Source organism: Zonotrichia leucophrys, chromosome 7 (genome assembly GCF_028769735.1).
Source record: "Zonotrichia leucophrys gambelii isolate GWCS_2022_RI chromosome 7, RI_Zleu_2.0, whole genome shotgun sequence".
Classification (NCBI taxonomy): domain Eukaryota; kingdom Metazoa; phylum Chordata; class Aves; order Passeriformes; family Passerellidae; genus Zonotrichia; species Zonotrichia leucophrys.
In genome coordinates, this window is record NC_088177.1 from 21,378,917 (window position 1) to 21,395,044 (window position 16,128).

The 16,128-nt window shown below is 45.9% G+C and overlaps 2 protein-coding genes across 6 annotated transcripts in view; one reads left to right on the forward strand and one right to left on the reverse strand.

The window, feature by feature from the left end:
• Positions 1–60: 60 nt before the first annotated feature.
• On the reverse strand, positions 61–15,271 carry IDH1 (isocitrate dehydrogenase (NADP(+)) 1). The gene is made up of 9 exons (XM_064718025.1): positions 15,178–15,271; positions 12,343–12,470; positions 10,575–10,866; positions 8,765–8,870; positions 6,040–6,217; positions 5,507–5,658; positions 4,269–4,409; positions 2,561–2,723; positions 61–2,065 (listed from the first exon to the last, which is right to left on the reverse strand). Exons 2-9 carry the CDS (start codon positions 12,462–12,464, stop codon positions 1,972–1,974), a joined length of 1,248 nt encoding a protein of 415 aa, XP_064574095.1. The 5' UTR covers positions 12,465–12,470; positions 15,178–15,271; the 3' UTR covers positions 61–1,971.
• A 198-nt stretch (positions 15,272–15,469) lies between these two features.
• Positions 15,470–16,128, forward strand: part of PIKFYVE (phosphoinositide kinase, FYVE-type zinc finger containing) — a 63,584-nt gene continuing 62,925 nt past the window's right edge. For 4 of the 5 annotated variants that reach the window (XM_064717696.1, XM_064717699.1, XM_064717700.1 and 1 more), the window contains exon 1: positions 15,920–16,051. The gene's annotated coding sequence lies outside the window, so the exon portion shown is untranslated. Of the gene's footprint in view, positions 15,520–15,919; positions 16,052–16,128 lie in introns of those variants that run through there. The other variant, XM_064717697.1, reaches the window with a different exon arrangement.

Consider the following 16,128-nt stretch of genomic DNA (forward strand, 5'->3'; position numbering starts at 1 on the left):
AGTCTCTCTCTGAGGCAGTTTCCCCATATTTGCTAATCACACAAAGGAAGGAGACACAAGGAATGTTAGTTGGCTTTTATTTTAGTTTGAATTAAAAATATTCCTTAAAAAAAAAACCAACACACAACCATGGATGGAATAAGTTTTCACAGTCATGATACGACTTGCCGTAAGACAACAAGGGTAAGTAATAGCCCAGACAACTGGAGAAAAGTTTGCACCTTTATGAATTGTGGGGTGAGGGATGAGGTTAACAGTTCCTATGCTTCACATCCAGTCAGAAGGAGCATAACTAAATGCATGGCCTGCATTTAGACACTGCAGCATGGCTTTGGTAGGCTCTTAGCCTATAAGGCTTGTTTCCAGCATTTACTAAGTGCTACTGAAATGCTACAGTCTTGACTGTAGCAATGGAACCAAATCCCTTGGTATCAGGACACTGTGCTCTGGTTGGCACTACAAGATAGATTCAGGAGGGCTGTGGTAGAGCTGGCATAGCCCTCTGAGCTCACTTATACTCACTGGGAAGTACTGAGAGAGGAGGACGGTATTCATTTCTAAGGCCTGCTGCACAGTAGGTCACTGCTGGTTTGACCAGAGCTGTGACTCAAACTGGCCTTCAGACTGAGAGGAAGAGATAAACATAGATCAAAGTCACAGAGAAAAACCTCAGGTCTGCTGTGAACAAAATTAGGAATCCAGACCAATACTGAGCTTTTGTCAAACTCATCTGCTTAGGAAAAGTAGGACTTTACCTAGCAGCTCAAAGGGTGTCAGAAAACATGATTTTCTAAAAGCTTAAAAAGTGTCTATGTTCATTTTTATCTAGTGTTTGTAAAGTTAGACAACAAAGCACAATACAGACCCAGTTATGCAAGCAACAACAGAAAAGCCAGGTACGTGTTTTCTCCAATATCCTAAAGTTCCCATTAACTCTTGCAATTTTTTCTTTGATGAGGGCACTTGTATTTCTTCTCATTCCATTAGTGTGTCTGGAGGAACTACTGCACTGGCTGCATCTACCAAGTACCCAAAAATTTATTTCTTGGTCCTTGACATTTTTCAGGCTGAATTTCAATTTCTGCTTCATGTAGTGCTTCCTATTATTGCTGCTGCTTCTCCCACCTTTTCATGGGAATCTCCTTCAATTAGAGTATCATCTATATATTAGTAGAGTTTCACATGTGGAGGGAGTGAGACTGTAAAAATTCAGCAAGATTGAGCAGTCATGGGTGAATGTTTGTACCCTGGAAGGAGCCTATTAAAAAACTAAAACTGATGAGAGAACAACTGCTAAGAAAGCAAGAACAGGAAAAAAACCAACTGCAATTAAAAACAATGCAGAAAGTAGTCCTGACAGATCTCAAGGTGAAGAGTGTGCTCAAAATGCAAAGCTTCTTCAGTCAAAAGCTGTAACACGTTCTAGTGAGACTGAAGTCTGTGAGATGGGGCAGAAGGTGTGTGAGGGGGCTTTTGACAGGAGGAATGGAGACTGTGGTGTGGAGCACCATTCCCACTCTCCTGATGGAGCCCAAGATCTTGACATAAATATGAAGTGAATCCAGCACAGCTGCAGAGTCTGGGAAGTGTTGACTCAATGCAGCAGGTTAAGAAGGGAGCTATCTTTGAGACACAAAATGGAGAGCTTGCTAAAACCCCCAGTTCATACCTTCTCAAGTCATGAAGTTCCCTTAGGTGATTCCAGTCTACAGAATTCACTTTTGAGCAAAGAGACCTCCAGTGCCTGTGCTTTGCAAGAAGACTCAAGTGTGATCAGACAGAAAATCAAGAGAAAAATGAGTAATTGGGCAAAGAGATGATTCTGATAGGAAGTATCTACCAGTGTGATAATACCAGATGGCCAAAGCTGAAGAACAGCCTAAAAGAAGCGCAACAAATGAGACAATGCCACTTACACTCTGATGTAAGTGGGAGACACTTTGTTAGGGCAGCTTGAGTGCAACCCATGCCTTAAGCTTTGGGCATAGAGGCCAGCTTCCGCTTCAAGTTTTCAGCAAGCTTGTCCATGAACTCAAAGGTGTTCAGGTAATCAGAGCGTGTGACACTGGCAGGGGGAAACAAAACAAGACAGGTATTAGTTGTATAGACTCAAATGAAGCAGAGGAAGACTATTCAAAGAACTTTATGTTCTGCCTCTAAAACCAAAAGAGTTCTCTCCTGCTCATCAGGCTGGGGTGTTTGCCATAAGGCTTTGGGAAGAGGTACCCAGGTGATATTTTACAGTTATGTAGGTCTTCTTCATTTATTAGGATCTGGCCACCATAGCTAGACTGTCATATAAAACATGTAAATCTTTACAATTCCTTCTTGACTTTTTTCTCCCATTCATTTTGTGCAATAGCAGGGAGAGAGCAATCTGCACTAAGTTGCTTAGGTCAGGGAGTGTCTCATGTTTGTTTTACAGCACTGGATACAAGAAGTCTTATGAGACAGACTCCCGTTCTTTACCATATTAAAAACAGCATTCCAGCCAATGCTGTGCAGAGCCACCATGTAAAACAGCCTTCTCTAGGCATAGTTGGTTATTTCAGACACTTACTTAGGCAGGCCTTTGATGCAGGCAGCAAGGTCCTTTGTCATGAAGCCAGATTCAATGGTCTCAATGCAGACTTCTTCCAGAGCAACTGCAAAGTTCCCGAGGCTAGTGTTGTTGTCCAGCTTAGCTCTGTGAGCAAGGCCTCTTGTCCATGCGAAGATGGAGGCTGAGAGAGAACACTCAGTTATTCTATCTTACCAGAACTTCTTGAAAGTTTCTCTAAATCATCATGTGGAACAATAATTGGATTTTTTAATACCAATAAAATGGAAAGCAGACTGAAAAAAGATACAAAATCTGGTACGGGAAAGAACACTTATCTTCATTTAGGTATCCTTTGCCTTTTGTGGAACTTGGGGAAAAAAAAAAAACCAAAGCAGACCTCAGAAACTACTCACTGCCTCCAGTAATCTCTACTATGCATGTCATTTTATTTTCCTCCTGCCCAAGTCAGAAAGAATGCCAGGTGGTAGGACTCTGTAGTTACAGAGAATATTGTGACAGAAGGGTACAGTTCTTTTCCTAACACTACATTATGCTCTGGTCTCTGTGCAAATTTAGAGGATGCTTTCCCTCATGTCCCATTTCACGTACCCTTACACTTTGTGTGTGTACATGGCTTGGGGTGTGGGTGGTTTGTCTGGGCCATTAGAAAGAGTAATAAAAAACAACCAACCTAAGCCTTAAGGCCTTGTGGCTATAAACCAATAGTTTCCTGAAGAGTGAGTGCATAAAGACTAAGTTAGGTCCAGTTTATTGCTTGCACTCAGTCCATTCCAGCCTGTTTTTTGCTTCAGGCTGTAGCTCTGTCTGTAGAGACCCAGAGAAGCTGACTTAAGTCATGAGAGGACTGTGGGGGTGTATTCCCTTGCCTCCTCCTCATGCCACACTGTGATCTGAGAAATACTCAACAGGCCTTAGCAAACCACACCTAAGCCTTTCTCAAGCTTATCAGAAACCCAGGAACTTGTGGTGTCTAATGAACACCTTTTTTTTAAATGAACAGTCTTGCAAAGGTATTTTTCTTGCCTGAATAACAACCCAAGTTGAATAATATTTTTGTTACTGAACTTTCAAAGAAAGTTACTGACTTGAATTGCAGCCAGGATGGAAAATTACTATAACTAAAGCCCACTCTCTTGCAACCCCATAAACAGTGACCCAAAGTAAGACCCCTCCAGCTCTCGATTATAGCGAGCTAATGCATACTATACCCTACTCTATAACAGCCCTTTAAACAGCAGCCCAAAGTACATCAATGCTGTAGCCAGGACTAGTGATCTATTTTTCTCTCTTTTCTCCTCTTTTTCTTCCTTAAATTCCCTCTTTTTTTCCTTTCTTACTTCCTTTAATTAATCTTTCTCTCTTTAATGCCTCTCTTCACTTTCACTCTGCCCCTTTATCCAAAACCCACTGCTGTGTGCTTATACAGCAGGTATTTCCATGCCATGTGTGTAATTTACTGATGTACTTTCTGATTGTTTGCAGACCCTCTGACTTTTGTAACTTCTTTTGATCAATGAGCATTTAAGAATCTTAGGTACTTCCTTCCCCTTAAGGGTAACCACAATCTCTGGAAGAAAAATGCATTATGACCTGCAAGTTTCACCGCTAAGTGGTACAGTTGTCTACAGAAAGGGTGCAGATGTTCTTACTCTAAACTTGTTCTTTCACGTGCAGAGATGATGAAGGGCAGTGAAAAGCAGCTCACCAATGGGGTTAGTGGAGGTTTCTTGGCCTTTCTGGTGCATGCGGTAGTGACGAGTGACTGTCCCGTGAGCAGCTTCTGCTTCTACAGTCTTGCCATCAGGGCAGACCAGCACGCTGGTCATCATCCCCAGAGAGCCATAGCCTACAAAATACAAGTTTCAAAAGCTCAGTGTCTCTTTTGGACAGCTCCCTCAAGTTCCCCTTCATCTCCCCATCCAACAATCCCCCTACATCTTCCCACTGATAGGAAAATCCCTGAACAGCAGAGCTGTAGTGCTTCTGCAATTAACTGGCAAGTCCCTACACATCAAAATAACAGTTCATCTGAACATGAAGTCCAGCTGAACCATGAGCTATAGCTATACAGACATTCTGCACCATTTCAAGGAAATTAGTTTCCTTACCTAATTTGCTGGACAGATTTCTGAAAATGTACAGTAAGAGAACAGTAAGTGTTGGGCTGCTTGTCTTTCACACAGGGTGACAGGAAACAAAACAACTTATTAAGAGCATCTGCTCTTGTGAGAGGAACCAGCAACTTCTGATATTGGACATTCACACCAGTTCTAACCCTGTACGTTTCAGAGATGTACATGTTTGAAAGCTGCTTTGTTTAGCAGTCCAACACATTCTTGTTCTATGGGAGGCAGTTTAGTGGCACTACTTCAGAAAGAGTGCATTACATAAAGCCACACATCTCATCCTGTGGAATTCTGCATCCATATTTATTTTGGCACCAGGCACCTTGGTTATAGAGGATTTTGATAAAGCATTGCAATTATGTCTAATTAAACATATCAATATCTCTCTTTACACCTGACAGGTAGCTTTAGGTCCTGAAAGTTTTATGACTTATCTGCAGAGTGTGATGGCAGACTTATCTGCCATCACACTCAGCAGCAGTCAGCTTCACTCAAGCTGTCAGTAACAGAACCAGCTGTCTAAATACTGTCCATGAGACTAGAAAGCCTACTAGTTATCATGGGGTAGAAACTTCCCTCCTGTAAATAAATACAACTACAGAGTCTACATTCAATAGATTTTCTTGTAAAAAAAAAAGGCAAAAAAAAGCAAAATCAAAATTTTTTTGACTGCCTGATACCTCCATGACTGGAAACAAGTTTGAAATACAAGTTTTGAGACCAAACATCACATCCTGGGCCATTCCATAAGATATGACAGAAGGACAAGAGACTGCCACTAAGCCTGCTTCAGTGTGGCACAGGAAGCACCTCATACCTTGTGCAACAGAGTCAGACTGCACATCCCCATCGTAGTTCTTGCAAGCCCAGACAAAGCCTCCTTCAGATTTCATGGCCTGAGCAACCATGTCATCAATGAGCCTGTGCTCATACCAGATCTTTTTGGCTTCAAACTGGGACTTGTATTCTCTAGGAAACAAAAATCAAAACACCTTGTCATACAAACAGGGAATTGGCAGAGTCTGTACATAGAGAGGTGCACAGAGGTAAGACTAAAACCAAAAAACCCTGCATTCTCGTTACTCTTTTTCCCCTTGGCTGCTTCAGAATTATAGAGGCACCCACAGAGAATCTGTGGCTTTATTAGAAGATATGGACACCACAGCCACATTTAGCAGAGCTTTCCACATTGAGTATTGTGCCTTGCAGGACAAGGGAGACTGTGACAGAGATGGCCTGCCCTGTGCCCTTAAAGTGTTGCTGAGTGTCTGAAAAAGCAACTCACAAGGCTGGAGAGGATGTTCCTGCTGCAGACTTGTGCACCGCAGTAGGAAGTACAGAACTGATTACCTGTCATAGATGTCTTGGAAGATGTCTTTGAAGCGGCCATCGTATTTCTTCAGAATGGTGTTTTTGGTGCTCATGTAGAGGGGCCAGCCTTTAGACAGCGCCATCTGGAAGGAACTGTGGGCAAAATCCTTGATAGACTGGTCAAGATTGTACATTCCCATGGCTACACCACCACAGCCTGTTAGTGGAGGAAGAACAGATAGGAATAAACTAGATTTAGTTTTGGTTTAAGAATTTTATTCTCCCCATAGCATACTCTGGCTGGCAGACAGACTGGTGCTGTCCCCAGGTGTCTTAATCTAGTTCTCAATTTAAGATTGGTTCTTTCAGGAGAAGATTTGCTTTGTGTTATCAGCTCAAAGTTCCAGCAGTTCTGTGACACATGGATAGGAAGGTGGTTTTGTTTTACAGGCAAGTACACCTTAATAATGTGATCTAATCCCTCTAAGAAGTTTTGTTCTAATCCAGCCTAAGTACTCAAGCACACTGTGACAGAAGTGAATGTACTTGAACTCCTACTAGCTATTCAAGTAATACAGTCTTTTTCTATCAAAGCAGCAGGCAGCAGTTTGGAGCAGGAGGTCTCAGTCAAAGTCAGAAAGGGATGTGCTCACACCTTAAAGGCTCTGCACCTTCAGAACTAACTCCAGCAGTCAAGGACTGCTTTGCCTAGCTCAGGTAAACAAGACTCCACATGAATTCCTGTATTTTCAGCATATGTGTGGCCTACCCTGGTGCTTTGATCCACCCACTCAGGCTCACCTCTACCAAGTTGTGGGAAGAATGTGCCAATCATGTGGGAGCTCAGGCAAGCCCTGAGAAGGCTCTGAGGAACTATCAACATTCACATGACTTAGATTGTGTAAGGCAGATGTGTTAGAAGCGCAAACGGAAGTGTGCTGAACTTGCAGCCCAGCTCACCCGGAAGAAAGCAGCACTCAGATCATGGAAGAGGATGATTGTGGGTGAAAGGAGGGTCTAGAGCTTCAGGAGAAAGCTTTGTCATTTTCAGAGCACAACTCTTTCTAATGAAAACTAGATGCCATGTACTTAATTTTAAGCACCTCACTACCAGCATCTATCTAGTTTTTGTACAGAACCAACATTAGGGAGCTTTGTTCTAGAAACACCCACAGTTTTAAAATAGCTACTTTTTCTAATATCCATTTGTCCTTACCACCTTCAGATGGTTGTTACTATATGGACATACATGCAGAATGAAGAGGGGAAGCCAGAGGAGGTTTATCTGCTTGCCAAGATAGCAATGTCATTTAAAGTTGATATTGGCAGAGAATGAAATCCCTGTTGTTACATGTTATCTCTGTACCTTGCCTATGGAGTCAAGGACAGTTCAGGGTGTGATCAGCTACACAGACTGTGTCCTTTGGAACCATGATTTCACAGTTGCTGGATGACAGCTATTAATTTTGAATAAAACAGCTATTTTCATACATGTAAAAGAAAATTCTTATTGCAGTCATACAATCCTACTGCCTCCTAAAAATCTCTTGATTCAATGTCAAGGTTGAACATATTAATACAGCAAAAAGACAAGCTTCCCTCAATTATTTGGGAGATGTGCTGGCACAACAGTTATCTGTGGGGAGGCCAGCTCCCTAGAGGAACAGCAGTAATCTGCCATCTTTGCATTTCCCTGCCTTCTGCTTGCTGATGCAATGCAGAGTAGCAAACAAGACTGGCAGCTGGATGGCCACACATCTCCAACACAGGCTCACCAGTCACCTAGCAAATGAAAACAGATTGGGACTGGCCACAAAGGTGAACTCCAGATGAAAGGCTATGCAACAAGAGATGATAGAGATGTAGGTTCTTAGGAGCAAGCATGCCAGAGAAATCAAGTATTACAAAGGAGGGTCGTATGTCAGTCTTGGTAGCTGTTTGCCAAACCAACTGCACACAAACCAATTGGTTTATGTGGTTTCATTTTTTTGTAGCTAAATAGGTCACTGTAAGACTTTACATCCTGAACCCTTTGATTAATGATAGACAGAGACATGACTTGTATGATGTTTCCTTGAATCCTGCCCCCTAGAGCAAACAGCCTGAGTACTGGCAACATGTCTGCAACTCCTTCCATTAACAAAGCCAGAACTCCTCTGAGCCTTGCAATGTCTGCAACCAGCAGAGCAATAGGGAGAAGAGTGACACCAAAACCTTTGGGACTGCATCTATTAAAACAGTTACAGCCTACACAGTCAGGAGCATCCTTGTGAAATCCTCTTTCCACCTTACAGACTGTGTTAATTCCCAATTCTCTTGAGCATTTAAAAAGACTGCTTCATAAAGAAGGGCAAAAACTGCAAAGGTATAGAGATCAGCAAAACAAACTAAACCCAGAAAGAACTGGACATGGATTGCTCTCAAATATATCTCCCCATAGGTCAAACCTAGTTTACATTGTAAGTTTGCCTCTGATCAGAGAGAAAAACATATATGCTGCTACCAGAGTTGTCATACAATGAGCATGACAGGTGGCCAATCTAATATGGTTGTGTTCTTGATGTGCCTCTTTGATCCCAGGAAGATTTCACGGTTCTTTCAGTACTTGACAAATAAATGAAGAAGGCCCAAACTTTCTCCCCCATTCTCCCTCAAAGTCATATTTTACCATCAAACAGATTTGACTGGTAATTCAAGGCTGAATTAAAAAAAAAAAAAAATATCAGTGTATCAGTTTTCATGACTAATTAGAGAAAATACCTACTTTCGAAGTTATGGACCAGATATGTGACTGGTTTGCCTCCATCTGCAGGAGTGTAGGTCATCTCTACTTTTCCAGGCCCAGGTACCACAAAATCGGTTGCTCTGTACTGTTAAAAAAAAAAAAGCCATGATAATTTTTCTATCAAGAAGAGAGAACCATTAAAGACAGTCCTCATTTGGGAGGGCAGGTTACAGAAAAACAGTTGGACTAAAAACCCCATTAAGCAGACTCTTTCTTCAGCCATATTGTCATTGGATTATTTTACTAGAGCTTAGAAAGACGAGAGTCATGGAATCACTTAGGTTGGAAAAGACTCTTAAGATCATCAAGTCCAACAGTTAACCCAGCACTGCCAAGAGCATCACTAAACTGTATCCTTAAATAGTCAAAAGTCCACCTGTTTCAGAAGCCATCTTCCCCTTTAGGGGAAAAAGCTCACAGATTCTTGGGCCCCATCAATGGGCAGAGTATCTACTTTTGCAGATGTGCTGAAGTTTTAAAGTGCAGAGTATTTAGACTGTTGTGTGGTTGGTGGATAGAAAGGCTCCTCTCCCTGCCTTAAAAAAGCCATTCATATTACAGCTGCTGATCATGTAGGGTTCATACATCATACAAGATGGCATTTGAAAGGCCAACCTGTATAAGAGCCTTTGAAGTTAAAAACTTTAGGTATGTAAATGCTGTCTCATCTTCCCAATTGTCCTGAACAGTACTATTGAAGGTTACATTACCTTGAAACTTGTTATTCTTTTTCATGTAGCTTTCCTCCTATTAAGGGAATCTGTTCCCTGAGCTGTTCTGAATTTAGTGTCTCGCTCCTATGTCCTTTGTATGTTCTGATATTGCTCCTTTCACTTTAATCTCATACTTTTGCAGGGTTTCAATCCTTTCCCTTTAATCCACTGTTTCCTATTATTTTAACCTTCTCAATTTTTCACAACCTTTAAGGATGTTGAATCCCATTGTTTTCTAGTGCCAGGGTTCTGCAACTATTGTCCTCTTGAAAACTTATTATTTTACCTTCCTATAGCAGGTAATTTAATGACTTGTCCTCAGTTTCCAGGTTTAGCCACCTATTTAAGCACTTGGCTCTTCTAGAAGACTTCTCTTTTGCCATGTTTGGTAGCTTTATAACATATGATTGCCCATGGAGAACAGTATGACTGATTCTTATCTTCCAGGCTACTCAGAGGGCACAACACTGAGAATGGTTCCAGGGCTTTCCACAGCCTTGTACTACCATTGTCAGGGAAGTTCTGATAAGAGATTTCCCTACTTCTGTACCACAGCCTGATGTACCCAGGTCAGCTACCAACTCTGCAGGTGTGCTGTGCAAGAAACCACACCCCCATACAGAAGGCAATTTTGCCTACTTTTAGAAGTCACTCTTTTATCCATTTTTGCTGTAAGCAACATTTGACACCAGAAAGTCCTGCAAAGTAAGAAGGTGGGCAGCGCAAAATAGTATTTTCTAAAGATTCATAAAGTTCTTATGTAGGAAGGAGTGTTCTAGGGAGGTGAAGAACAATAACCTAGCAGAGTTAAGTGTCTAAGTACAAGCCTGTGTAATCCAAGCACAGGTTTCTGAATGCTGTTTATACAGTGACACTGCTCAAGGGACAGAGGCATGAACCATGTGCTCCCACACCTGCCAGGTGCAGCACAAACAAAGTGCTAGCATGTGTGTGCTCCCAGGTGGAATGCAAGGCACAGAGCAGGAGCACAGGGATGTCTAAGTCTTTGGAGCTCTATACCAGCCAGGAATAAGCCTGTTAAGACAAAAAGAGGGGTAAGCACTGGAGTGACTCACTTGATCCCCATAAGCGTGACGGCCGATGACAATGGGTTTCACCCACCCAGACACCAGCCGGGGAATGTTCTTGCAGATAATCGCCTCTCTGAAGACAGTGCCACCTAGGATGTTTCTAATTGTGCCATTGGGAGACTTCCACATCTGCTTCAGCTTGAACTCCTCCACTCTGTTCTCATCAGGAGTGATGGTTGCACACTTTATGCCAACGTTGTATTTCTTTATGGCTTCAGCAGCTTCCACAGTTACTTTATCATTTGTAGCATCACGATGCTCAATGCCCAAGTCATAGCTGTAACAAACCCACAAACATCATCAGGACTTTCCAGGACATTTGTTTGTGTTCAACAGGAAAGAAACAAGACCCTACATGTCCTTGTGAGTGTAACTGCAGCAGTCTGCCACAAATGACGTTATCCCTCTTCCAGTGCAAATATTGCTGGACTGGAAGAAAACAGACTTATACAGTGACATTTCTCCTGTTGGTGGAGGTTGGTAGGAAATGGGAGAAAGGAGAGCTTCAGTTCACAGCTAAGGTTTGCTGCCAGGATAGGACTATCTCCTCTGCCTTGCCTTTTGAGTTTCCTGCAATGGCACCTGTCAGTTGAGGGTTTTCATTGCATGGAGCAGCAAAGTCCCCAGATATGAGCCTTTATTTCAAACCTCTGAAGGCTCTGGCTTCCTTCCTGTACTGAGCACATGAAGCTATACTAGACTTCAAAACTGCTTTGACAAGGGACCCATGATCCTGCTCTGGCAGCAAAAGTGCCAATATTCCTCTCAAGCATCAGAGGAAGGTCATTTCCATACTCACTGTTTCAATAGCTTTTGGAGAACAATGGGTGCCCAGCATGGGACAGCCCTGAAGCACAGCCAGCTGTACATGAATTTAGCCATTGTGCTGCCTCAGCCAGGGGTTTGCTTGCCCTCCTCCCACCCTCTTTGAAAAGGGATGTTCTCCAGACTGTGTGCATGTATTATGCTGCTGGGTTCCTGTCTGCCTGGTTCCCAACAGCAGCAAGCAGAAAGCCTGATGTAGGTGGCATACAAATGGCTCCAGTGGCAGGGGAAGAGGTCAGACTTGTGGGTTTAGCTATGGCAGACACCACTGAAGGCCTCTGTCCACATGGCTAGGAGCAATGTAGCTGGATACTTCTCTAATAATTATAGCTCAGTGGCCAGAAAAGGAAAAGATGATTTGTTCTGCTCGGCCAGATGCTATAGATAGCATGTTCCTTTTGCTGTACCCAGCTGCTAGTATTTGTTATTCTTCAGAAGGGAGTATAGGAGCACAGCCTAGCTTCAGGGAGTAATTGCAACAGTTAGCTCACATTGTCAACAGCAGAGCTCAGGCTTACAGCCATCAGGGCAGAGTCTGTACCCTACACATGCACCCTTCTGTCCTCTAGGCAGACCTTCAGACAGGCATGGCAAGAAGCCATAAGCCCACTCAGGGGTGCAGGGTGCTATGCTTCAAGTCAGGGACTGGCTGAAACAGCCCATATTTCTTCTTTAGGCTGCAAGGTCATGTAAACTGCCAGGTGCTGGAAACCCCAAGACAGAGGAAAACAAAATACAAGCCATGTCTCTGAGAGACTTTCTTGGAGACACAGCACAGGCAAAACTCTAACTCGCAACTCCGCATGCACTGATTACTGCTGCGAGGAACCCTGGAGGGCAAGCTTCCGGTGCTAAATGAAAATCCATCAACAACCTCCTGACACAGGCAAACTTCAGTACATTCAGCTGAATGTCACAGAGTCATTACCTGTGCAAATCCAGATCTACATAAGGAAAAATCAGCTTTTCTTTAATCAGCTCCCAGATGACCCGTGTCATTTCATCTCCTTGCATCTCCACAACGGAGCCTCCACGGATTTTTTTAGACATCTTGAACTGCAATAGGCATAAAAAAAGTCCAACCTAAGTTAAAAGCTACTAATACATGTATCCTGCATTTTTACAACATAACTAGGTGAGGCAGTAACATAGCATACAGGATCTCTCCAAAAAGTCTCTTGAAAATAACCTCAATTTATCCTTAGTTTCATGCTACATGGTATTTTCCTTAAAGCCCCAGCTCCTAGAGAGACCTATGTGAGAATAAAAAGAAAGGTTAAGATCTTGACAATTAAGGGCATGGGCTTTAATAATGATTGTATCAAAAAATTTAAAAATATGACCAAATTCTTCCCCCAAATTCCACAGAAGTAGATGAGCACCATTTACTTTTAGATTTCATGAGTTCTAGTCCAGTTACCTGTTTCTCCACCTTTTTCTGAAAATCAGGGGTTAATGGACATGATTACAATGACAGCTCATACTGCTGAAACTATTAAGATTAATATGTTGTAAGCTTCTTTATTAACTTTGTCCCCCAGGAAGGAAGGAAACAGGTAGAAAACTCCAAGGGCTACACATCAAAAGTATTTACTTGTGGCAAGCTTTATTTCTACAGATAAAACAAATACTGGACAGATTTGTTTGCTGTAGGGAACAAAGGCTAAAAAAAAAAAAAAGAACTTGAACTCTACTCTTTTTTTTGCACTTTGTTCTTTGTCAAGACAACCTCAGAGAGCACTGAATTGCTCTAGAGAGCCCTTCTTTCCAGCAGCCACAGTTTCTTGGGTCTCGGATTATGCAAGAGCTGCGAGTTGGCAAGCTCCTCCCTCAGACGGCGCTGTGCTTGTGTGCAGCTGTGGATACTACAGTGAGATAGCAAACCCTTGTGCCTGAGGCTGCCGTCTCAGAGACCAAGGGCCAGGAATACTTGACCCAGAATGAAGGGTCCTACTGTACACAGGACTTGTTCATCCAGACCAAGTCATTCCAAGGTGTGAGGCTTGCAGAGCAAGGGCCTCCCACTGCAAGCGTGTTGGGAGACTATACCAGGGTTAATTTTTTTTTAAATTAAAGTAACTTGTGCTGCATTTCCAAAATCCAATCTTTTAAACAATTTTAGCCTGGGAAGAGAATAAAATTTCTAAGCTATGTTCACAGGACCAAGCTTTTCCAAACCTTTGAAAGCACAAAACGAAGAAGAAAAAAAAACCCAAAACCCATGACCAACAAAACACCAAAAAAGACACCCCCAAACAAAAAAACAAACAAAACAAAACCCCAACAAAAACCCCACCCAAAAAATAACATAAAACTCTAAAAAAAAATTGAAAAAATAAAATGAGGTTGCATTACAGAGACTCAGTCTAAAAGATAAACTACTTCAGGCATTTCTATCCGTAACACAGACAGTGCCTTGGCTTATTGGGTCTTTCTAGTCCTCAAGGAGAACTTGAACATGACCCCACTCTATCTGAAATCAGTTTACTTATGCAAGTATTTTGAACCCAATTTTCAACTGACTATCTAAATAATAAGGTCTGTATCATAGTCCATGGCCTTGGCACAGAATTACTGCTGTGGGAGAGTTCAGTTTTGCCTCTTGAAACAATCTGAGAAACAGTCTGATTCATTAAAGTAAAAATGTAGACAGGCACAAACCCAGAAAATACTGCTTGTTTTGTGGTTTGGTTCCACTTAACTAAGACAAATCAGACTGTGTCAGTCACAGTAATCAGTTTGGCCTCAGAACCATTTGATGCTGCTGCCATGCAGAGAACATAAAGGTGGGTGAGAAACACCTGCACTGATGTGTGGGAACAGCAGTCTCTTCAACGACTCTGACAGCGCCCAGCATGTTTGTGCGACCATGGCCAGGCACTGGCACTCGTCCCATCCCCGGCCACCAGTGTCCCCAGTTTCTCTATGAACTGGGGCAGTACTGCAGCAGCATCCCCTGCCTGCTCACCATGCCGAGAGGCTCCTCTAGAGAGCACACATCGCCCAGAGCCCAACTCTGTCACTCGTCACCGCTGATTTTGTACTGAACTGCCAAAATCCAGCAAGGTCTTTCCCCTGCAGCAGCTCTTCTTTAAACACACTTAACCCAGGCACACAGCCAAGGCAACTTAGAAGAAACCGTCTATTTCCAAATCCCTCTTGGTCCCGCGGAAGGGCTCGGGGCCTACGGGCAATAATTAACTATTGCAACAAGTCCGTGACTCCAGCGTACAGCTCCTCTCCCGGGAGGGAGGGCTGGCCGGGGGCAGGAGCGGGTCGCTGGCACCCACCGAGTTCCCGGCTGCACTCGTTTTTCGGCTGCACTGGCCCCTGACAAGGCGATCCGGTGGCACACGGGAGATTTTCCCACCGGGCCGAGGGCAGGAGCCCCGCCACGGCCAAGGCTGAAACCGCGGCACCGGCACGGCCGCGCCTGCGGCCACTCCCCAGGCGGGAGGGGACAGCCGAGGGCCCCCGAGCCAGCGCCAGGGACACCACCGACTAGCGGGAGCCCCGAGCACTACGTGAGGTAGTCCAGGACACGGCGGACGACCCCGGGGGCAGCACCCTCAGCGCCTCAGCGCCAGTCGCGGCGGGCGGGGCGCGGTCGCGGGGTTCCGCCCGCCCCAAGGGAAAAAAGCCCTTAAACACAATCGCACCCAGGGGGACCCGCTGCGGGGCGCCGCGCCCGGGAGACAAAGGACAAAGGCTGCTGTGCGGCGGCCGGACCGCGGCGCGCTGGGGCGGTGGCGCTGCCCTTTACCTGCGGGTGCGGTGCCGGTCCGTTCTCCCTTCCGTGCGGCGGTGCGGCAGCGCTGTGGGCCCGGGCTGTGCGCGGGGCCCTTTATGTGGCCGCGCCCCCGCCCCGCCCGGCCCCGCGCCCGCGGCGCCCCCTGCTGGCCACGCCCCTGCTGGCCGCGCGCGGCCCCTCCCCCCGGCGGCGGAGGCGCGGGGCCGCTAGGGGGCGCGAGCCTGGCGCGTGGCCAGCATCGGGCCCGCCCCGGACTCGCGCGCCGGTGCCCTCGTGCAAGGGGCCCGCGGCAGCTCGGACCGTGCGGCTGCCGTTCCGGGCCGGGCGCGTTCCGCGCTCTGGCACGCCCGCGCAGTGAGTGCCCGCCGGCACGGGGAACCCGCTGGCACCGGGGGGCTCGGGCGTGGCCCAGGGAGAGCAGCCCAGCCCGGGGATGCGTTAGACACAGCGGGCACGGGCTCCTCCGCTGGCGCTGGGGCGGCGGTGTCGACACCACGGCCCCGGGGGCAGCAGCCGGCACCTCTCTGGGGCTGGGGCGAGGCGGGGAGAGTGGCGGGGAGGAACCTCGGGGCGGGAATAGAAGAGGAGGGAATATTAATGAAATAGGGTGTACTCCGACTTCCCGGGGGACACACCGGCTCGCCGCACAGCCAGCGGCTCCCGAAGCAGCAGCCCGGTGCGCCGCGCCCGGCCGGAGCAGCCGGGAAGGGCCGCGGGGCGGGGCCGGGCGCTGCCGGCGGGTGGAGTGCGCGGAGCTTCGATTGGCGATGCCTGCGCGGGAGCGGCGCGGTCGGCGGGCGGTTGGTCGGGGCTGGCGCCGCCGGGCCGGGCGGTGAGGGAAGAGCGGCTGTGCCGCCCCAGCACCGGCAGCAGCCGCGGGCAGCAGGTGAGCACCGCCCGCCAGGGCCGCGTCGCCAGCGCCGCTCTGCGGCACCCTTGCTCCGCCCGCCTTCTCCGGGCTGC